Source organism: Tyto alba, unplaced genomic scaffold (assembly GCF_018691265.1).
Source record: "Tyto alba isolate M040663 unplaced genomic scaffold, T.alba_DEE_v4.0 Super-Scaffold_40, whole genome shotgun sequence".
Classification (NCBI taxonomy): domain Eukaryota; kingdom Metazoa; phylum Chordata; class Aves; order Strigiformes; family Tytonidae; genus Tyto; species Tyto alba.
Window position 1 is genome coordinate 18,744,387 of NW_024881316.1, and position 24,333 is coordinate 18,768,719.

Sequence of the window (24,333 nt, forward strand, 5' to 3'; positions counted from 1 at the left end):
ATCTCTCTTTTTTTTTTTTTTTTTTTTTTTTTTAATTTTTTAGAACTACAGCAAAGCTAAGTAGTTTCTTTTCTGTAGACACAGAAGCATGGTAGTAAACAGAAAGCGAATTGCTTCACTTCAGCTCACAATTCTGTTCCTCCTTTTTTATTGCCCTGCAAAGGAAACAAGCTCTATAAGTCTGAAGATCGTTATTTGTACTACCTCATTGCTCATAAAGGCTGCTCTCTTCTGCATAAAACAAATGCGCAGAATAAGGTGACATAACATGGGAGGTGAGAGGGAAAGGTGTCACAATAAGTGAAAAAAGAATGTGAATTAATTAATTTACTCTTATAAACATAACCAATACACTTGGCTAAATGCTAGACTACTAATGTGTTTATTCAAAAAATAAATATTTATGCATTTTGCTACTAATTTAGTATTGAAGAACTAGTATGCATAAGAATCCAATTTTTATTTATCATCACACTAGTTGTTCTCCATGACTGCACTGCTTCAAATTTTAAATGAATTTGGAATTTTCTCTTAAGCAAAGCCAAAATATAGAGCATGCATCCTAATGGAGGATCCTTTAATGCTAGACAGATCTAGTCAAAAGAGCTTTCAGGATTTCACCTCTCTCGTTCTGAATGAACTCACTGCAGCACATTTCTGTAAACTTACCATGTTAGCATATGCTGTTTTCTGCAAGCTCTTTCATCTTTTGGGACATCTGACAAGCAGCCAGGGAAACCAACTCAGACAAAAGACACTTCACACACTTCTGTCATCAAGTTCCATGGCTGACACATTTGTGTACCATTATTAAATGTGTAAGAACCTAACCTGCTCTTTGACATGGGAACAAGATCATATTCCAGCATGATCATATAGTAGTAATAAATCAGATCACCAAGCCACAGAAAGTGACATATTTATTATTTTAATAATCATTTGTTGGCTCAGATGATACCATGTAACTCTATCTACAGAGCATCCACTGGACAAAAGCTGTTACCACTTTATTTGAAATAATGTATTGATCCCCCTTTGCTCTTGAAATAAAATACCTACGGTCATCATCTAATTCAGTGATATAAATTTACACTTGTAAACCAATTTCACATATATGTCAATAAGTATTTTAAGGTTGGCATAACTCTGAACTCAAAATCTACAAATCTATTAATCTTCATGTTCAGTATAATTATACAATGATATATAATTATACTCATTCTATTACCATAATAATTATTATATGTATTTTCACTATGCAACTTTTGATGCAGATTATTCCTGTAAGGTGAAAGAAATACTACTATCCAAACTTATTCCTCTTAATAGGGGTACATTTGTCCTAGTTGACTCTACAGCAAATTCAAGGAGATGGCTGCCCACTCTGGGCATTGTCTCAGTAGTTCTAATATTAAAGTCTGATCTTGGATATATAATAAAATCCCACTTAAAACACTCTGAAAATGAATGGTTCTGACCAGTTCAAAGAGTGAAGAAATCGACTGGAATGGCTCTTTTTCTACCATTTCTACCTCATTTTGTACTGCCAATCACCTAAGTCACTAGCTTTAACATCAGTCTTCTACGCGTTTCTTTGAGTTTTGACAGTATCACCATTAACACTGTTAATTTTCCTCAGTTCCTTTTAATACATGTTGAGAGGTTTCTACCTTACACATTTAATGATTTTCCTCTCAAGTCTTTATTAATTTAAGTCTAATTTTCAAAGGAGTTGAACACTTAATGCTGCAGAGGTCAAGTGGGATTTAGAACTTTGAATGTAACAAGAACAATGTGAATGGAAAGCTTAAAAAAAAAAAGCAGATTCTCAGAGTGTGGCACCCATATTGAATAGATGCTTTCAAATGTTTTGGAGATGTTTTTTTTTTTTCCTAATATGTTACAGTTCCAGTTTGCAGAATGGTCACAATATCACTTTTAGGTCTGAAAAATATGTTGAAGAAAAATCATCACTTAGTCACACACTCAATATTATGCTTTAATTTTCAAAAGACAGCCGATAACAAAATCAGTAACTTCATATGATGTGAAAGATTTGGAGGATCTGTTTGAAGCAGAACAGAGGAACATGACATCTATAATTAAATAAAAAGGAGTATTTAATAGCCATTAGATGTGCACTGTCCTGTTTGTCATTAAACAGAGCAGAAATCTTGTTATAAACAGAATGTTATTGTGTAATTAAATGTATTGGAAATGCAAATGCACATGGGATTTGAATTAAGATTGCAAACCATGTTATTAATGCTTGGGCAGGGGTGGCAAGCAGAAAGAATACTGTTGTGAGCATCTCACTGGTAGAATGATAAAGACAGATGCTGAGGCTCTACAGTCTGCTGTTCTCATTGTTTGACTCAAGGCAACTGTGTGCATGGCTCAGATCAGTGCTCCTGTTTTTATAGATATGGGAGTGATACAGAAGTTTATGTGCAAATAGGAAATGTCCATCAACCCCCTAATGCCCACTGCAAAATGGAAAATAAAAAAAAAAAAAAGTATTTCCAAATTAAGTTATCCACCATTACATACAATACAGTGTATTAATCCTGAATCTTTGCCTCAAAAAATTAAGCTCAAAGACTGATGTCTCTAAAACACAGCCATATTTATAACTGTTCCTAAAGAAGACCTAATAAACTATTTCTGCAGATTCAATATTCCACAGAAAAACACTCTCAAATATGCTAAAATTGGGTACCCATAGTTTCTCAGTATGGATATTTAATTGCATAACAGTAAGAGTCACAGTAATTATAAAATCATTAATAGCATGTTATTCACCACATAACTCGATTCTTCCTTACTACACTGACTTTTTCTCAACAAGTTGTCAATCCTTACTGTGAAAATTAAATAACCTCAGCTTTCAAATTGTCATGTTCAATTTAAGTGAAATTTAGTACTATTTTTATAACTTAAAAAACAATATAAAACATAGCTTCGGGGCCTACATACTATTCCTCATTTTGTTCAAGAACTGGTCTTCTGTTATTATTATTACAGTTACTGGAATTATTAAACTGGCCTTTACTAATTCCCTGTAGCTGACTAAGATCAATGATGAGTAATACTAAATCCTTCAACTTCAGGTAATTTAACTGAGATATTAAGTATCAAGATGCCTGAACCAACCAAGAGTTAGTGAGAGACACAACTAAAAAACCACAAACAAGGCACGATTTAATTCATAAAAATATTGAAATCTTTGAGTCTGAATACCTTCCCAAACTTTTAGGTGTAGACTATATTATAAACTCTCAAAACTGAATTATTTCTTGTGATACCACACTCATAAATATTTGTTATCTGTTTTACTGAACTACCAAAATTCAGTAAGTCAGGAAAAACAAGAACGTAACATAAACCAGCCAGTCATTTAAATCATTATATTAAAATCCCGAATAAGCAAAGTTCTATTTCAGGTCTTGGGTATAATCTCCCCCCTGACTTACTGTATCTCTTTTCTTCATATCTGTATGTTAGGCTCTGACACTTCGTAACAGCACCCACAACAAAACTTGGGTCACTAGTACTGGTTTCTGTTAATATTTTAGATAATGATCCTAAATTAATATTTTTATATATCTTAGATGTAGTAAGGTGTGTTCTATCCTCGCAATAAAATGAAAACTTCTGAGAAATTTTAATATTCTTTCACTTAAAATTACAGTAGAAACATATTGTACAAATGACAATATCTACATCTGTGCTGCCAGTCATTAAAACACTTTAGATGGTTGAAATTGTTAAATCTCCTTCAACTGAAGAGAAACCTCAAATGTCAAAGCTCAGTTTGTTGTCAGCATGGTTCATACTCAGCTGCTACCTTTCCATTTTTTATTAGTGCTTAGAAAGAAGTCACACATCAAGGTCAGTTAGCACACTCACCAGTTGTTCACCGAGTTTACTCACCCTTTGACCTTCTTTGCCAGGTGGACCTTGGGGACCCTCCAGCCCTGGCAAACCCTGAAAATACATATTAAATAAGTATAACACTCAGTGTTATTTTCATCCTCTATTATTCAATAAAAGTAAGACTAAGTCAAAGAGCCAGATATCAAGACAAAGCATTTATTTCTAATAATAAAAATAGGTTATTCATAGTAAGTTCTTTCAGGAAAATGCTACATTCAGGTGAGAGAAAAAAATGCAAACAATAATAATTGATCACAGTCCTCCATTCAAAGGCTGAATCATTTGGAAAAGAAGAGGTAAGTCAGCACTACTTAAGCATAGTTATATTTAACTACAGTGTTATATGAAAAGTGATTTATCTTGTTAAATTAGGATGCCATAAGAAAAAAAAAATTAAATGAATGACAACTTTACAGCTAAAATACAAACACAGGCACTGAAGGGGGAGGGGAAGGGAAGGGAGGGGAGGGAAAGGGGACTAAATATAGCAGAAGGCCTTACACTCGCTGTGTTTTATGAACCAGCCCTGTGCAGCTTCCTCTGTGTGCCTGGCTCGGCTTTTCAAAACCCTTCAGAGCCACTTCTCTCACTTCTCTCTCGCTCTCTTCCCTGACCAGGCACAGGAGCTTTGGGTGTTCTGAATATACTCTCGCCTTGTGAGCCTTCCTTCTGAACTCAGCGCAGGGATCTGCCTTTTCAGTCACAGACAGAATCACAGACTGTTTCCAACCCTTTGGGGCTTTTATATCTGATTAATGTAAACTATAATCATAAAGCCTTCAAATAACAGCTCTGTGCTTAGAATAGTGTCACGTCGTGTGTGTGTGTGTGTGTGTGTCCCGCCCTTTACTTTACGAGTCACCTTGGAACACAATTTTTAAAAATAATTACTTTGAGGAAGCTATCCAATTTCCATTACAGCAACAAGAAATATGAAGTCAGTTTCAATGTAATCAGTAAAGAGCTGCTTACAAAGTTCTACTTTGTAAATTTAAAAAGCTTTGAATGTAATTTTGCATATTCTTACAGGCTATCACAAAACTAAAGGACTTATGTTTAGTTTATTTAAGAGTTTGAAATACTAAAATATTAAATTCTTAGCCATTTAAATATCTAGACTCAGGCATTGCTTCAGCTTAAGTAATATATTTGGCCAAATTCTGAACTATTTGTTTAGAATCATATATATTTATTGTCCCAATAAGAGTAAACTGAGGCCCCCTGAGAATCATGTTTTCAAAAAATGTTCAGATTTCCAGAAATGAATTAATAAAGTTCATTTATGATCTCTAATTCTCAAGATAAACTTGAGAAAGTAAGTTGGCATGCCAAAGCTGCTAGCTCATATATCTTCAAGTGATGTTTAAAGTTGATTAGAATGAAGTCTGACTTCAATTTTAAATAGAAGTTCAAGAGTTTTTTTATACCTATAATTTCTCTACGTTCAGACACTGAACCTAGAAGAGTACTTCACACAGTATTTCACCACTGAATATTTCTCCTTTCACTTCAGTTTATAATGTAAACAAGATAAGGTTTAGGATCTTTTACAAAACTAATGCACATCATTTCCATCTTTCCCCCAAAGTTTCTGGAACTAGAATAGGTATGACAATGTTGTGTCCAACAAATAAATCATGGTAAGTTAATTACAGTGCAGTTATGTAGCTTATACATGCACAAACCCATAAAGCAGTATGTGAATGTGACCTCTATAAACCCTCTCTACTTTTTCCTCAAGGTAGTTTGGAACTTGCAGAGAGTTATGTCTGTCCAACTCTTAGCCAAATTCTACCTTTGTAGAGAAATTCTGGGAATTCAGGAAGAGGTGGAGTTTTGTTTTGTTCATATTTCATTTCCAGTGACAACTTTATGCGAGGGAACAAGATGAAAATGTGTAATGTCTGTTTTATGGAGAAGGAAATACTTAGCCTCACATATCTGTAAAATAAGGCTCCAAGGGGACAAAAATTACACAAGAATGTAACTGCACAATAATGATAATTAATAGCCAACATTTTTGTCCAAGAGCTACTTTTATTCTTTTTCTTCTCTCTACAATATTATTGTCAAGAAATAGGAACCAGATAAGGAGGTTTATCTTCGAGGAAAGGGAGGAGAGCAGCTTACAATTGGTAACTAGGCAGGGAGGACTACCCTGTACAAGGAGCCATATCCTGACATTGAAACTGAGGTAAAAGTTCACACTAACTTCAGTGGGATCTTCTGTTTAAAAAGTGATAGGACAACATGGGCCATGTTAACTGACATGGATGTAAAACTGTAATAACTTGGCAATGGTAATGACTTAGCAATGCTATCCCTGTTCAGCATTCACTGAATGAGAGCCTGGAAAAACAACTGAAGAAGAAACCTGCAGGAGAAATGAAAAAGAAAACTTATCTACAGTGAAATCTGTCTAAAGGGATGAATAAAACATCACCTGTTGAACTCCTGTAAAACTTGGCAATGAATGTTAATAGTTTAGCACAGAAAAGAAGTACATATTTGTAGGAAGGCAGCCCAAAGTGTCTGCTTAGGTCTTAACCCTGTTTAACTTCTGGAGATCTCCCTTTGGAGATTCTCGACTCCCTCAAACCCCAGACAGCACAGTCACGGATGGGACAAACCCCACCAAAGGAGCCCACCACTGCAGACAGAAAGGAACAGTATATAGACGGAATATATACAGGCAGCCTCACGAGACATGCCGTCGATTGTGTTGAAAACATTTATGTCAGAAGGCAATCTATTTCTCACATACCATCTCCCCAGGTAAACAATGTCTAAAGCAATTAAAATGATTCACTATGTGTCACACTAGTAGTCTTGCACTGGCGATGAGCAAAAGGAGGTGTAGAAATAACACAAGGCAGTGTGAGATGTAAGAAGAGCCTATTCTTGTGACATCAGACTGGCAGGAAAATAAAATGCATCCCTACAGGTAGCCTCATGTGCATGGGATTTTCCTGACTCTTCCAGGACACCTTTGAGGTTGGAAGGTGTTACTCTTCTACCTGATTCATGGAGAAGTGAACTAAAATAACATATGCAGTGTTTAGGGCTTGTACCTGTCACGGACCAGGCAAGTCCCCTGGAGCTATGTGCCTGAAGGAGCTTGAGGAACATGAAGTGGAAATATCTCAAACATTACCATGTAGCTTAGGGGAAAAAAAAGTCAGTAAGCTGAAGATTGGCTCAGGTGCATCTGAAACTTAGAAAATCTATTAAAATGAGTGAGGATGGCTATGAAAAGAGATGAAACATGATGCACAGCAGGCAAAAGAGGGTTGTACAAACCCTTGAAAATTAAGAGCGGAAACTTGTGAACTCCTTTATAGGAGGTAAATTTTAAAGGGAAGTGTTGGTAAGGGAAAATATGCTGGTTGTGAAGCTAGATAAAGAAAGAGCAAGCATGCTATGAAGCACATGCTGACAGATATTTGAACAAAGTATCATCAAAACTTAGACTAAGATTTAGTCAAGGGAATACAGGAAAAATGACAGGTTTAAAAAACGGTACAGTAGAATAAATGAGCTTTTAAAAGAACTTGCATTTCATTGAAAATGTATGTAAGAATTAACATTTTAATACTTAACAGTTAATATTTTTTTGCAAGTATCATGAGGTAAAAGCTAATAAGAATTATTAAACTTGAGATGGTAGAAGAAAATTGTGTTTGGAAGTAATAGAAAAGTTAGCTAACAGTTCAGCCAATTAAGCTGTTTTGAGATTCATAAGCTATCAGTTTAAAGTGTATTAGCTGGCATGTAGCTATCAGGAGCCACTTATTACAGAAGGGCCCTGCAGGTACAAAACCATTTTTAAATGCCTGATACATCATGACAAGCATCCACAGAGACATGGTGGAGACTTGCTTCACAAATTTAATAGCTCGGAGTAACTTCCTAAGAACACACTCTTAACAAAAGAAAAGCTTTTATTGTGACCCCTTAGTGAATTAAAGCAAAACAAACAAGAAATATCCTAGCTGAAGTGGAAGAGTGAAGTTACTTAAAGTTGTTATTCGTATTACTTCCTCCAGAAGCTTATGCCCGATGTCAGAAGAGTAAAATATTAGACAAGTAAGTATATTTTTGGTATTCTGAAAGTTGCTGCAAAAGATAGCCAATTGTTTTTGAAGCAGAAGGCTAGACAGCTGCCTTATATACTTGTAGATAGTGTTAATGAAATAGGTTCTGAGCATGGCAGCCTTTCCTTCTCAACACACATTAGAAATATAATACAAATGCTAACAATAATAAGGCAAGTCTAATTAAGGCACAAAAATTATTTCATTATAGACCTTTGTAGACTGGATTCTGTGTTCTATACACAAACTACTCTCATCCATTTTTTTCTTCACTATGAATTCCAGCAAACACATGACCTTAATTTTTATGGAATAAATGTGACTAGACAGAGACAAAGTATATGTAGTTTAGCAAGATGAGTCAAGCAAAGACAGAGACAAAGCTTAAATTGGGTATGCAGAAACACCTTGTGGTAATGTAAGAATAGGTGATTTTTAAAATATTTGAATATGCAAGCTTTTATAATGTTAAAACTTGCAGCTTTAAAAAGACCCAACTATAATAGACATGATTTGCCTAAGCAATGTGGAAACTATGTTTATGAACAGAAAGTGGAGCTCTGCTGAAACAAAATCAACACTTAAACCCTTTTACAAGCGAACTGGTGGGCAATCCCACTACAGGGGCTTGACCTAGTTCTTCAATGCACAGTTCTCACTAGGATAATGCAAGCTGTCACACTGATTAATTACATATACAATGACCCCTTTGTAAAACCCACAAGTAGAGTAGCCTAGAATCACACAAATCAATAGTCAGGTAGAAAGCGACCATAGATTTCCAAATTCCTGACGTAACACAATGTGTGATCACAGTAAAAATCTGCAGCCTGACTGACCCGAAAAGCATTCCCCAGCCACCCAAATACTACTTGTGGGATGGATGGTGCTTCTGGGGCTGCACTCATGTAAGAATGTCCCAGCATCCCAGATAGGATGCATCAAGATGCAGTTCAGTTAGGCCTTAAATTCAACTACTTATCTGGAAGTGTTACCAGACAGCAAGGTCTACTGTGCGGGTCATAAATGTCACTGTGATCCTTCTATCCTATTTTGAGGATATTTTCTTCTTGGGCCTGTTTGTAGCATACTGAGGTGAAATGAGTGTCTTCCTCTCATGTAAGAATGGGCTGTTACCCTCAGCAAGCAAAGGAGCTGAAATATAAATACTTTCCTTGCAGTCAAGATGACTGCAGCATAGATTTTGCAGATATCTTCAAGCCAGTTTAGTTGCTGTGAACGTCCTGCCTCAAAGACCAAACAGGAGGGTGAAGAAGAGACAAATCTTAAAATATGACTATGGTGGTTTCCTTTTCTTGTCCACAAGACTGCTCATCACATCACCCACACGGAAACCCACAGAGCCTGCACACACATCTCACTGTTACAAATTTTGCTAGAATGGGAAAAATGGGACAGGAAAATCACAGCTGGATTACTAATTTCTTGGTGTATTACTGTTTAGTGAGGGAAATTAGACTGCCACTTATATCAAATACCTATGTCTTCAGTATTTTCAAACATAACCTGGTCTCATTCACATCCTTACTGAAGTAAGTCAAGGTGACAAATTGAAAGATTTATACCCCATGTTTGGCCTCTTATTGCTACTGTAGTAATCATGCTGTCTTGCTTGGGAGTGTAAAGTGGAATAGGCCATGATTTTGCTTTCAAAACTACTGCCAACCCATCTACTTCTGTGGGAAAGGGGACAGCATTTAGCAGAAGTATTTCAGCCTGGCAGAAAACATGATCAGCTACATTTTCATGATAATTTGTCACTGAAGCAAACAGAAAATATGTTCCTCACTGATCTCATTATGCTTTGGGTTTGGTCATTTCTGTAGCTCTCTCTGGTAAATTAACTTGAAATCTACTTTGCCTCAGAGAGAATAATTTCAAAGGGAAATTGGAAGAGTAATTTCACAGAAGTTCACACTTTATGAACCTAGTACTTTTAATAGACATGGGTTTATTTTCTAAGCAAAAAAAGTATCATTTAAAATCCCAAGGAGCAATGTGAAATGACTCTTTACACCGATGTCTACTACTTATGTGACTATTCTCAAATCATTCTTCTAATGAAGGATATATAAATCACAGTCACACCAATTTAGCAGACTGAATTTTTGAAAAACAAATTTTCTGTGAGGCTAAGACATCAATCTTCACTTGTGCCTTCAGTATCAGTATTACCACATAAAGAAGATAAAAAACAGACTGAAATTGCTAAAACATCTTCTATTTCACTAGAAGGGTAATCTTGATAGGATCTGCTTCCATATTTAAAAATCATTTTTTAAAGAAGAGTATTTCCAAGTTACACTGTGAGAGTAAAAGATCACTATATCTCATGCAAAGCAACTAATCAGTTTAGTATTTTCATTAAATTAATATACCTTGATTAAAAAACCTCAAGTAGATAAAAATTCAGATTTGTCTTAGGGGGACGTATATGAAGAGATTTAAAATGAAAATATAATTTTCTCTCTATAGTCTCTTTAGTTAACTAGAATTGATCTCCTTTATGTCATTACACCAAAAGTAAGAGAGGATAATACTAGCTGAGATGCTTATTAATGGGGGTGTGTGTGTTCCTTTCTTAAGTAACACAAGTTATTCAGATGACTTATTTTTTTCACTGTGAGACAAGAAAGGAATCGTGTGTACAAGTCAAGATAAGGAAAGACTGCCACATGATTTTTTAGGATAATCCAAAATACTGCTGCCCATTACAACATAAGAACACTGGGATACCAAATGCCTCCTCTTTGGAGTTCTGAATAAATGCCAAAAAATTACACTATGACCAAAGTACTGCATCAAACGAATTTGTGAAATTCCTAGGCAACACTGCCAAAAGTGAATTTTAGCTTTACATGAATAACTGCCGAAGCAATGAGGGGAAAGCTGCGCAATCTGTTGCTGATGTTTGTTTAGGGAGGGGAGAGCCAAAAGTGACGGCAGAGCTTGCCTGGGCCTGAATCTGCAGCTTCCTCCCACAGCCGCCTCCGCGCCACACTTGTGCGCCAGCTTCCTTTGGCTCGATTTAACCAGACCTAGGAGCCAACATTCCAACTATCTGTTTAGTAAGCAAGTCTTGGGGACTTCTGTCTGTGACCGACTTAAGCCTCGGCTCCTGCGTAAACACTTGGTGCCATCTGGATGACTATTTTATAACTCCTGAAAGGGATAGGTTCGCAGGAACGTACAGACGGGTGCTCGTTTTCCTCAGGAACTAAAAGCAGCGTATCGAGTGTCAAGAGGAATAGTTACCATATATTTTACAAGAGATGGCTGCGCTACCTTCCCTCACCTGTCACTCTTCTGACACGGCATGCACAGGCTTAAGCTGGGGATACCAGAGCGGGCAAGCTGTGGAGCCAGCTGTGCCCCTGCAGAAAACAGTCCCCAGCTTCTGCCACTAAATTCCACATTTTTCCAAAACCACACAACAGAGCAGTATAATCCCTCCTGTTTATTCTCTGAAGGCTCCTTGGCTACAGTGTAATTTACCAGGGAACTTAAACTTTTAAAGACTAAACACATCCCTGCATAATGTGAGCATAATTAGGGAGAACCGTTCATAATATATTGCCAGCATGTATTATATGACACTTGAAAAGTACTAAAGAAGAGACATCTAGTACTTACAGAGCAATTCAGAAAGAACATACCAGAAAAATTAAAGACAGCATAAAGAAAGGATGAGAATCAATCATGTCTTTGGATTACTCCCATAAAACTACCACCATAACTGAGAAGACAAAATAAATACATGTATCTTGACTTGTGTAGTTTTACCTGATTCTATGGAAACATAGAAAATCTTTACATCCTTACTAAAAGTGCTTAAATATGCACATATATATCAAAATTAACAATCCCAGTCACTAAAATGTATTTGTATGAATAATGCATGAATCAAATAAATATAAACTACTGAAATTAGTAATCTCATTAGGATTTCACCTAAAGCCTATACGTTTTTTCATGTTTCTTTTAACAGCTTAGCATGCTTTGTGCTACAATGCTGTTTCTTTTTTTCCCTCTAACTCATCATGCAAGAACGACGAAACTGTATTAATAAGATTTCTGTACCTGCCTTAAAGTAATGCACAGAAACACATGGGCTGCAATTCTAATGCCATCTCTATTCGTTGCAGAAATGTATAGTCAGGCATACACAATTTCTGTCTGAATTCTCTGCTATTGCTGCAAGTGAGAAGTTTTGTTACGTATGCATGCTTTAGGGTTTTGGTAGAGATTTTCTGCTAACTGATATCACACAGTATTCAGAACTCTCCTTTTTTTCACAGCAATGCACTTTCTGAGCTATGAAGTTTCCATTTCAAACTCATAAAAACATTTTTGCATCTTAAAAAGAAGTGGTATTATTTCCCCTGTTTCGCAGTTTGGCATATGCTTATCGACCTCATACGTTGTTACAGCTGCTGGGTATTTATGAATTCTGCCACACATACTGCCTCCATGTAACCCTCATTCCTTACAGAGACTATAATGACTATATCTGTCAGCTGAACACTTTTAAAAATGCAGCTTTTTCCTCCAAGTACCGATAACTGAATTCTCTTCTGCATTTTTTCTGAGCAGCTTGGGATTTCCTACACATCAGGGATGCCTGAACACTTTTAGACCCAGGGTCACTGACACTTTTTAGACTTTCACAGGTATGGACAGCACAAACAAATGAAAAAAAAAGAGTTTTTACTATTTACTGTTACATGCTTCTGTAGATTACCTATGGACAACCATCTGTGGACTGAAGGACCACCAACCAGCTGTTTGGGAATGACTGCAGTGAAGCAGTCTCAGCTTTTTGCCACCTTCACGCTCCCCATGATGAGGACAGTGCTGTGTGTGGGAGAACACTCTGGCCCTGCACAACACTGCTTATGCTCTAGTTTATACTGAGACCGGCATATATGGTAGACCTTCTCCAGCTTATTTCACTGGTGTATGTTTTCTATAGAAGTACATAGGAGTGGAAGAGCTGCACAGGGCAGGAGAGCTCTCTAATGTCGTAATTTCCCACCTGTCTGCAATTCTACTGCGGCAGAAGGTTGATGACCCAGGCACAGTTACCGGTTTGAGCAAAACCAAGTCCCTTTCAATATTCCCTCCCTCCCTTCCCAAATGCATTTTGGACTTAATTCTAACAGTGTGTCATTATTTTCACTCCTCTTCCCTTCCTTCCCCCAAGCATAATAATTTATCTTGTGTTTTGATAAAAAGATATAAATTATTTTCACATTAGGAAAAACTAAAAATTACTGTAAGTAGAGGACAAATTTATGACATTATGCATGAGTCCCAAATGAATGGAACATTTTAAAACTTTGCTTTAACAGGGTTCATAACTGAAACACTGATGTCACATTTTGGCTGTAACAGCATGAATGGTCCTGACATAGTAACTTCTCATTCAGTGATACATGAACCTTGATATTATCTGACCTACTACTTACTCACAGCGAGATACGACATCTTCCTTTCATGATTATGTAAGAGTCATGGCCACACAGAAGGCACACAAATAAAGCAATACTGAAGACTGGATTTTCCCCAAGGCACCCACTATTCATGTCATTCATCCTCTTTTAGTTCTTGCCAACAGAAATGCATAACTATTTACAGTGGCGAGAGAGAAAGCCGTCCTGCTGGGCCATACATTCCCACAGTGTTGTAATCTGTCTTCAAACTGCTAAACCATTTCACACTCACTCTTGCCTCTTCTCTCAGCAGCTACACAAAAAAATGTTTCAGTAAGTCATTTAGTAACATTCCCCCTTGAAGGCTCATGTTGGCTTTCCTAAAATTTAAATGTTTCCTTTTAAAAAGTGTGAAGACTACCATCAGTGTATGTACCAACGCAAAGACATCTTGCTATGCTTGAATCAACTGAACTGAAATATTTGCATAGCATTTTATAATCAAAGAAATGTAATTCTTTGACAGTCCATTTTATGAATCACTTAAGGTACAGAAGGAATAAGTTTAGTCAATTTGAAAGCAGATTTTGATTTTCACTATCATACTACTAACCTTTGAGTATGACCCTTAGGAAAGCTGCGTTCACAACTGCAACTGAAGACAATGAATGCATTTGAAATGGGCCCCAACATTTTCAGGCACTGTTATCAGCATAGATGTATCAATTTTTCCATCATTTACACAAGAAATGCTCAAAAAGACCATTCTGTGGTCCTACGGTGCACAGAAAATAGACATCCTCAATTCTTTTTCCTGTGTCTTAGCTTCAGAAGTATCCTATTTCTATTTCAATGATCCCTTCATGACCTGCAAGAATCTACCTGAAGCAAGATCCACTTCAATCTATCTATTGCCATGACAATCCTAGAATCAAGGTTGTTTACTAAAAATATTTCACTGTTAACTCTTTCAACACACATTTTGTCTGTATATTCAAGAGTTGAAGGACATAGTTGGCCCTGTTTACCTCTAGCAAGACATGAACTGTAGCAAACAGACACTGATCTTGGGACACAGTACTAATTTATCTCCAGGAAATCAAGATACCAGATATTTAGATTTTCTAATCTAAAACCAAGTACCATAAAACATGGCAACTTAATTTTGAAACCTTAGAACAGAATTAATTTTCACAGTATGGGTCTCTGGTTACATTCTTCACTGTTTGTCAGATCTAATGGAGATCCTTGCTCCTATGGCCTTGGGAATGAAGAGAGTGAAAAGACAATGTATGATCATTTACACTATGAATGATAGTTCTTATGAAGCTGATTTAGGATTACATGACTAATATGAATAGTGTAGAAGTAATTCATAACACTGAGTCTGGGGGAAGAGCTATTCATGATGTGGAACTATAGCATGGGAATTTGGGAGCTTTTGTCCTTGTTTTCACTTTTATCATGCTCTTTTGCACCACTCTCAGAAGTTTTTACTCAAATGGACTGTCCTTTATGGGAGGCCTTCTCATTTCAATTTCTAAGAAAATCACTTGGATTCAGACAGAATGTATCACATTAATGAAGCAACTGGGGACACTTCTCTTTATGCTTCATACATGCTTGGGGCACAGATCATTGAAAAGAAATTAAAAACATCTTCAACCATCTCTATCTAGCCAGAATACAACTAATACGCAGGTCAATTCTATTTTCTGGTGCACAGGCACGTGCCATATCCTTACAAAGAAACTGTTAGATCCATAGTCAAGATGTCTTTCCTTGATACTTGAAATATCATCATGTCTGACATCACATATTCTTTTTTGCAGGTAAATTACAGGAAAGGGAATAAATGAATTAGTGAACTAATCTGCAACTTCTTGAGTCTGATACACAGACTTTTTCTGTAAAGAAAGAAAGAAAGGAAGATATCTATCTGCTTTTTTTCCTCTGAGAATTGTAGAAACTGTAAAAAGCCTAAATTAGTGAAATATTGTTCTTCATAAAAATCTTGTAAGTGATTTTCCATCATTATAACATTACATTTCTTTTTCATTTACAGTCTGTGTTTGTTATGCATGTCTGGTCATTATGTAAGATAAAAAGACTGCATAGATGTCAAGACCATGACACATAAGTGTGCAAGTGTTTGAAAGGACAAACTCTAAATGATTTTCTATTTTGTGTGAACAGAATTTCGTAACCTCTTTTTCTGGATAGAGAATGCTTCATACTGAGTCATATGTTATTCTCAAATATTATTAGACATCTCCAATCACTCAAATTTAAATGGACTGTAATGAAGCCAATACTGAAATTATTTTGATTATTTTTATTATCAGTAGCAGCATTATTGTGCAATGCAAGGAACTAGGAGCATATGACATGTTTCATAAAACACTGTGCCTTTGTGGTACCAGCAAATGGAGTGAGCTCATGTATGTGAATGTGGGATCAACAGCAAATATCAAGCTGGACTGTCTGGCAAGTAGGTAAATGACCTGGAAGCCAGGGGAATGTGTGTGTGTGAATACGTGTGTGTGTGTGTGTGTGTGTACATGCATGATGTCTGTGGGTGAGCAGGTCTGCACCAGCAACTGGAGTGGAGCTGTGAGCCTCAGGGGGGTTTGAACATCCAGGTGCCAGTAACTGGAGAGACCAGGACCAGGGGCATCTACTGGTTAGGCTGTGTGTCAGCTCACCTACTAGAGGGATGTGCATTGTATAGATGTATACCTTTCCCAGTACCAGACCATCATAATGATCAGCCAAGGAGGGTAACAGATGAGGCTGTTGGTGCTGTTTGCGTTTGTGTGAGTGCTGAGTATGTCCATCTGTGTTGACCTCTATGGCCAGACCTGTCTACATGTGTTTTATGTGTGTTTGGGAGCCCTTTGGGAATGCGTGCTCGGCCCCACTACCAGCTGGAGCTGAGGGCAAGGAGCTGTGGCAGCCTCACAACTATCTGGCTGCTGGATGTGTCCCCACATCCTTAACTTTCTGAAAACAGGGTCTGGTATGTCAGATGTGAACATATGTACGCTATATATATAAAACCATGTCATACATACGGCATTGCACTCATAACTAAGTACTTAATAAAATAATGTGACAATGGAATATTTACAGTATCTTAAAAAACATTAATTAGTTTTCCAAGCTTTTAGTGAAAAATGTTTTTCATTAAAAACGGCAATGAAATTCTTTCACTTCAACCAGCCTGTACTATTTATATACAGAATAAAACCCCAATATTCTTGTTAGCATTTGGTGGGAAACAAGATGTTTTAAATATGCTTATTTTCTTTGTATTTATAAAATTCCTCTTTCCCTACTTCACAATTCATATAAAAAATGCAGAGGCATTCTAAAGAGAGGGATCTGTCTCTTAAATTTAATAAGGAAAGTATTTACATTGTAAATAAGCTAAAACCTGCTACATTTCTTAGTCATCTTCTTTTGTCTGTCTTTGTTTTACATGTACTTACGCTCAATGCAGTTGGTCCCGGAGGTCCTGTATCTCCCTAGTTTAAACAGAAGAGTAAATAAATCAGTAATCTCTTTACTTATACATGTTTAACCTCTAGGCTTTTTAGAGGATATGCACCACTGCAGAAGTATATCCAGTATAATCATCAAACGTGCTCTGATTACAAAAATATACGAGTACAGCAATATTATTTTTCAGTAATGCTGTAGATCTATACAGTTCACCACAGGTTAAATGGAAAAAAATTACAGGCTTCTGCATAAATCAATCACAGCTTAAAAAAAGCAATCCTTCAAAACTCATTTGCATATGTGAAATTACAAGCTGCAGCTTACATGCACAAGGTGGCCACTGAAGTCAGTGTGACAGCTCACATATGTAAAGACATCTGACTGTGTAAAACGTTCACAGAATTAGGTCGTCAAGGTACAAATTGCACTGAGAGACCTTCAGGTTCAGTCCATGGAAGAAAATCAAAGCACCCAGAGAGCAATTCAGAACATCAAATTTAGGCTCCTGCTCTGAATTCCTTTCAAAATTTGCTGTGATAAAGAGTACTTGTCTTCCATATTTACAGTTAGTCTGTATTCATATTCTCCAACCTTTAAGCTACACAAATGGCAGCAATGGGTGTTCATCACACGTAGTTAAGGCAACGTGTTCAATATCAAAGAAATGTCATGCACACTCACATATACATACAACTTTACAGACACAAAAGTACCTTTTCTCCTTTAGGACCAGCCACACCGGGAGCACCACTGTCACCTTTTAGTCCCTGGGCAAAGAAGAAAAATGTGTATTTAGTGTCATCTGTGGAAAATGTTGGACAAAATCCTGTAGTGCTGTGAATTAGTATATACTAACCAACTAAGCCTTAAAATACTAACACATTATTAGCACTACTATCTCCTAATTCTTTATTTTCATTATTTTGTGAACAGAGCAACATCTATCAAAGACTGCCTGTGTCTTCAACAGATAATTAAACATACAAAGCCAAACTATCTACTTGATGGTGCCACATTATGATAACTAGCATGTAGAAATGCAAAGTTGCTTTGCAATCCCAGTAGGTTTGTGTCTTTCATGGCTGACAAAGCTAAAATATAATACTAGAGAAAGTACTAGTACATTCACTTAACCTCTGCTGAAATAGGGAAAGAGGCAGAGGTGGACAGAGAACTGTGGGTTCTATGCTTCAGATAGCAATGCTGAGCTGGTGAGCTACAACAGGGTACACCTCAGAGCTGCTGCACATCCTCCAACACTCTGATTTTCACCAGTGTTTGAAAAGCCAATTAGAGAAATAATCAAGTTCTTCATACCTCACTCCTTAGTTCTGCCTTCAGCTGGAGAAGCAGATAATAGTGCCTAGCCTTACACATTTCATATGCAGCAACTTCACAATCCGCAGAATCATAGAAAGGGTTGGGTTGAAAGGAACCTTTAAAGGTCATCTTGTCCAATCCCCCTGAAATAATCAGGGACATCTTCAACTAGATTATGGTGCTCAGAGCTCCATCCAACCTGGCCTCGAATGTTTCCAGGGATGGGGCATCCACAACCTTTCTGGGCAAACTGTTCCAGTCTTTCACCATTCTCATCATTAAAATTTCCTTGTAACTAGTCTGAACCTATCCTCTACAATAGCTACAATACAGCTCTTCCACTAACATGTCTCATCAGAAGCACCCAAAAAAAAATCTTTAGCACCCAGCAGATAATCTTTGTTGTCTTCTCCTTGCTGCAAAACAAGTGGAAAAACAATAGGTTTTGAGATAAACCCAGAAGATTCAAGCCACACTGTAGCAAGGAATGAACTTTATTCTGATGCTGGATCAACCTACCAGGAACTGCTTTTTGTTTAAGCCAAGTGATTTGTTTTGTGTCTTCCCTCTGATCATTGCTTTAGAAGCATGTGACTGGAGGGCATGTACATTGTAAGTCAGAGACAGCTCTACAGGTTCAAAGATCTTACTTAGGAACCAAATGTCAATAATGTAGGCAATACAGGACCAACTCAATATGACAGTACACAAGTAGGCCACCACTGTTATTACAGTGGAGGTTAAATAGGTTGAGGACAGAAAGGATTCGTCTACCCTAACTCATCTGGATTAGGGTTTACTAACTTAAATTCTTCCCAGCCCCCATTTTGCCCTTGCAAACTCTTTTCCTCAGTTTTCAATAATTGGAAAGATAGAGACAACTGGCACAAAAATGATAAGTAACATCTGTGCCTTGGTGGGTACAGAAACATTAAATCAGTGAGTGTTCTAAATACTGCATATTTGTGCAACTTCACTTCCTGCTAAAATTACATTAATTCACCATCTGGAAGGAACATCATTTAGAACTATATAAGCATTTAAGTACCCACTTTGGATTAAATTTGTGGTTGTTGTAAATACCCCTGATTTAGCTTTGATTTGTCCTTTATTAAGCTTGCCAAATATGTAATAGTTAAATCAGAAGTAGTTTTGCTATTTGAACTTAAAAAATGTAATAGACAGATGGATTCAAAAACCAAGCCAAAAAACTGCTTTCTTTTTACAATCTGCATATTTATGACATAGTTTTAATATTGTCTCCATTTACTACATTTTACTTTTCGCCTCCTTCCGAAAGACTGCATAAACCACAACCACTCCATATTCTAAATAGCCATTTTAGCGATTTTTCAGGTATGCAAACGGTATGGATTTGGTTCAAAATCAGCATTAGCAAATTAGCAGTGGAACAATAGGTTTGAGTTTAAGAATTAGCTCTTAGGCTGTATATTTACAGAAAATAAAGGATAAGGTTAAAAAAACCCCCCTGCAACCTGCACATGGTGATATATCTGTGTGCCTCTACCAAACAGAAAAGAACCGCAGCTGAAAGATACTGAACCTGAGCCATGCAGCGTCAAACAACGAACCCCGTGTTTTCCTAACTGGTGTGTTTAAAGCTTTTACTAGTGTTCCTGCAGTGCACCTCAGTGAGGTAGGCAGTTCGACAGCTACTGCAGAGATGACAACCACAGAAGTCAACTTCACATAAAAAGGAGAAGGGGAAACTACGTATTTGACAACAAACCCTACAGTGTTTGAAGCAGGATTCTTAAGTATCCAGGAAGGTTTTTAAATAAGGTATTTATTTTAAAATATTTACAATAGCTTTCCTTTGCAGTTTAAGACCCCAAGAAAGAAAAGTAGTATCAGAAAATAATAATAAAAAAAAAAGCTTAAAAGGTTATCCCATTAGAAGTATTTCTTGTTCTTCTACACAGTATATATCTTTTAAAAATATTAACTTCTTAGTAAGTTCCAGACATAGTGAATGCTTTAAAAAACACATCTGGTACTGCATAATGCCTATTCTTCCCTACAGTCACCCTTTTAAAGCTGCTGAGAGGTTTAGCTGCTGCTGACTCTCTGAAATGACATAAGTAAAAATTCCTGTGCTAAGTCAAATCTGTAGCCCCTTTTAGTGCAGTACAGTACAGTATCCTGTCTCTGGCAGAGACCAGAACAGGATGCTTCAGTAAAATGGATGTGGTTATCGAAACAGATATAATGTGGGTGATTTTAGAATAAGCTTTAAATTAGAAAAGCTCATTTTTGGCAATATTGTAGGAGAATGAGGTCAGTTTTGAAAACAGCAAAATAATTTCTATCGATCTAAGGAGTCTGTTACCAGATTTGCCACAAATTCAAGAACTGAGTAAAAATTCCAGCAGCTCTCATAATAGAGGGTAAATGAATTACTGAATTATATCCCAATCTAATTCTAACTTTTTGAGAGCACTATAATAATACACATTTGCAAGTTTATGAACAGTCTTTACATGGTACTTTTTCTTCTTTGTAAGGACTACAGCTTGGTCTTTTTACAGGTCAGAATAAACTTACATTATGGTTCCTCTATGGATGCCAAAATGTAAAGTAAACATTAGCATATGCATGTATAAGGCCAACTCAAGGCTAACAAGATAACAACATGAGAAATGGCAGAAATGAGAAATGCTATATATATATATAATGACAGGTATTACTGTAACACAGTTGCTGACCAACAGAGAAATTACTGGAACAAGTATATCACAAATATCAGTAAATGTGTGAAGTCAGCAAGATTGGGGCCAACAGGGGAAAGATTAAACTAGAGGCAGGCTTTTTGCTTGGAAGGGGTTGACAGTGGTAGAAGGAATTTAAAGGAGAAGTTACCATATTGGTTGACATTATTTTTGACAAATATTTAACCAAACTTTTCTGTGATATTAGTTTACTGGAGTCTTAGCCTACAGAACCAACTGGATTAGGAGAAGAAAACAATTAAAACCCAGTAACTGCTTTATAGCTCTAAAAAGGACCATGGTTTCACAAATTCTTTAAAGGATGGGATTTTATTAATGGTGTCCCAACACTACTGGCATAAAAAGCGACAGTTTTTCTACTTGAATTGTCCTTGTAAACCAGCAACAATCTCACACAATGTTTGCTGTGCTCTGGAGATCCAAGGTGAAGAAAAAATAACCTTACTTAGTGATGTGACAAACATGTTCCTTACCAAGTCTGAGAACATTTTATTAATTCAAAAGAATTGCCAGGTATAACCAGAACCAGAAAATTAAACAGCTTTTCACTTCCTAGCTTTTCAGTCATTTGAATAAAATCAGAACAGTCAAAGACTTCATGAGAAAAGGGAACCAAACAACATTTTCCCATAAGCCAATTATTTTGGGTCAACATGATGATCTGCAAAACGGTACTACTACTATCACTAGCAAAAAAGACAGGAGATGAATAGAACAGAGGATTCACAGCTTGCTGCACGTGCTGGGAAATCACATCTCGTATGCCTGTAGTGTCTCAGGAACTACCCTGTGAAGGAATCCGAGCCCCTAGGAGTATCATCTATACTGCCCATCAAACAATAGCAACAACTCGAAACAAGTACACACCTTCTGTCTGTACTCCCATATAACCTACAGGGTTTATATTAAAAGGGAAAAGTGTGTTGGTGTTGTACAGGATGGGGAAAGCATCCTGTAATTTAAAGGAGTCCGCTTCTTTCTGTAAATCAGATTTTCTTTCATACTTGCTTTTAAGCCTGACACTGATACTCTGCAGGGCTTAAAAGCAACACAGGGGATGTGTAAGGGTTTAAATGAGCAGACACCTCTCCAGCTGAGACTGACTAGCTGGCAATCCCTGCAGCTCAAGCAGGGGTATTTGAATGGCAGGCCAGGGAAATTTGAGGAAAACTTTCAGCAGTAAACTGACAGTGCGTGATCTCAGAGCAAACACAGAAGCCTCAAGAAAGCTAGGCTAAGGAGAGGAAGCTAACTGAGAAGCTCTAACAGAGCTGTCAGGGTTTCTAAGGCTTACGCTGCCTGGCAGCAGGTGACTGGACTGAAGGGTTTCCCCATGGACTGGAGACCAGAGGGACCAAGGGCACAAAGAGCCAGCTCATTGAAGACAAACTACTGAGATGAAGAAATAGGTATCAGCCACAACACAAACCTCATCAGTAGCATTAGAAGACAGGGACCACAGCCTTTTCTCAGCTGCCACTAGTTACTTATCCACAGCTGGGAAATATTTGAGAAGTATATTAACCTCTCACCCTGAGACAAAATGTTTACCATAACAACAGACATTAATTTGATCAGAGTAGTCTGAAAAAGAGCACCAAAATAACTGAATTGTTAGCTTTGCATGCAATTATCAATAAGAAAACTCTTTCTACAGTTCAGGAACATTAGGAAAGCTGTTATGTTAAGCGTTCCCTCCAAGTAAAACATGCTTTTTGGGCCCTAACACTTTACTTAGAATTCTGACTTGACATGCTCTAGCAGGCTCACCAAGGCCTGAGAAAACTGTATCAGACACTGAGAATTTTCTCTGAGAGAGCAGCAGACATTGCTTACACATCATCACAGAAAAGGGATGAAACAGGTAAAATGTACCAGCAGCTGATGACAGGTGCTATTCCTAATGGAAAAATGCAAAAATCAGCTGGACCCCAACCAGGGGACTTCACCAGCTCCTGCAGTAGCCGAGCACTGCCCACTGGAAATGCATCTATTTCTGCAGCATACACTATGCTGCACGCACGTAACAATGGAAAATGTTGTAAGATTGGCGTAATTTTTAGAGGAGAACAGGTTTTTCACTCTGAAAGATATCAGTTCAGAAAAACATCATTCATTATTTACACTTCCCTGGCCTGCATTAATCTGGTTCAATCTCAGGAAAAGAATCTCCTAGAACAACACGCATTATCTAAAATACTGAAAATACAGTAAACAATCCAACATACTAATCAACAATGTGCAACCAAGTTGTTACATATCCAATCAACAACCTCTACCAAGTGATAAAATTTGGACATACTCCAATGAATAAGACAACAGAACTATGCTTTCTCCACATAAGAGACATTTTAAGAGCAGCCTTAAAATCTAAATTAAAACAACAGCTTCAGTCAGCTGTACAACACCAAGCTGTATATGTTCAGATAACTTTTTTAATTTAGAAAATTATTTTCAATGCTCCAAACGATACATTTTTCAATTTATATCACATGTACTTTTAAATATTGCCATTGCTCTTTTCTCATTAATGACATTCAAAAACTTCACATTTTTATACTATTAGAATTTTCTGGATCATCAGCAATGTCTACTATCTCCTTATACTTTTGTTCCTAGCAGAATCCTCAAACTCTAGATATAATTAAATATCATTATCAACTTCATACTTTCAAGCAGTAGGATACTTCCCTTCCAATCCAATTAATTCCTTACAATGTTAATACTAAGAGAGTTCAAGATTAGAGACAGGCTGTCAGGGTGTGAACGTAAATGACTGTCACCATCATATAAAGACATTGGATCCCCTTAAAAATGTTTATACTTACATTCACCTTTTCCCACAAGCATAAAAAGGTCTGATATGTTTTCTGTCTTTTCATTGAAAACATGGGATTTTTCTCATTGCTCACTGAACTTCAGAGTCTATCAGAGGTCTATCTTTTGACATCAGGTATGTAAAGGATAACACTATTTTATGTAGGAAAGTTTTAAAAAAAGTCACTTAGGGTATCACCTTCCCCAGCAGAAGAAAAAAATAATTAGTTAATCACTTGGTTTAATGCTTTAGAGATTATATACTTGATTTTAATTTCAGATTTTTTTTACAAGAAAGACTCTTTTCTTTCCCTAGCTATGCACAACAGAGGCTGATAGATATAATAAAACTTTCAGTATTCACTTACTTTTGCTGAAGGATTTAATTTATGTCAGCAAAACATTAATTGGTATTATCCCATGGTATTCACATCCTACCTGCACCACTGATCAAGAAAA

General features: G+C 36.8%; 1 protein-coding gene across 3 annotated transcripts in view; it reads right to left on the bottom strand.

The window, feature by feature from the left end:
* Positions 1–24,333, bottom strand: part of COL19A1 (collagen type XIX alpha 1 chain) — a 177,702-nt gene that overhangs the window by 52,261 nt on the left and 101,108 nt on the right. For all 3 annotated transcript variants that reach the window (XM_033002791.2, XM_042803595.1, XM_042803594.1), the window contains 3 exons: positions 17,701–17,754; positions 16,975–17,010; positions 3,934–3,987 (listed from right to left, as the gene is read on the bottom strand). In XM_033002791.2, coding sequence (XP_032858682.2) covers positions 3,934–3,987; positions 16,975–17,010; positions 17,701–17,754 — 144 coding nt within the window. The remainder of the gene's footprint in view (positions 1–3,933; positions 3,988–16,974; positions 17,011–17,700; positions 17,755–24,333) is intronic.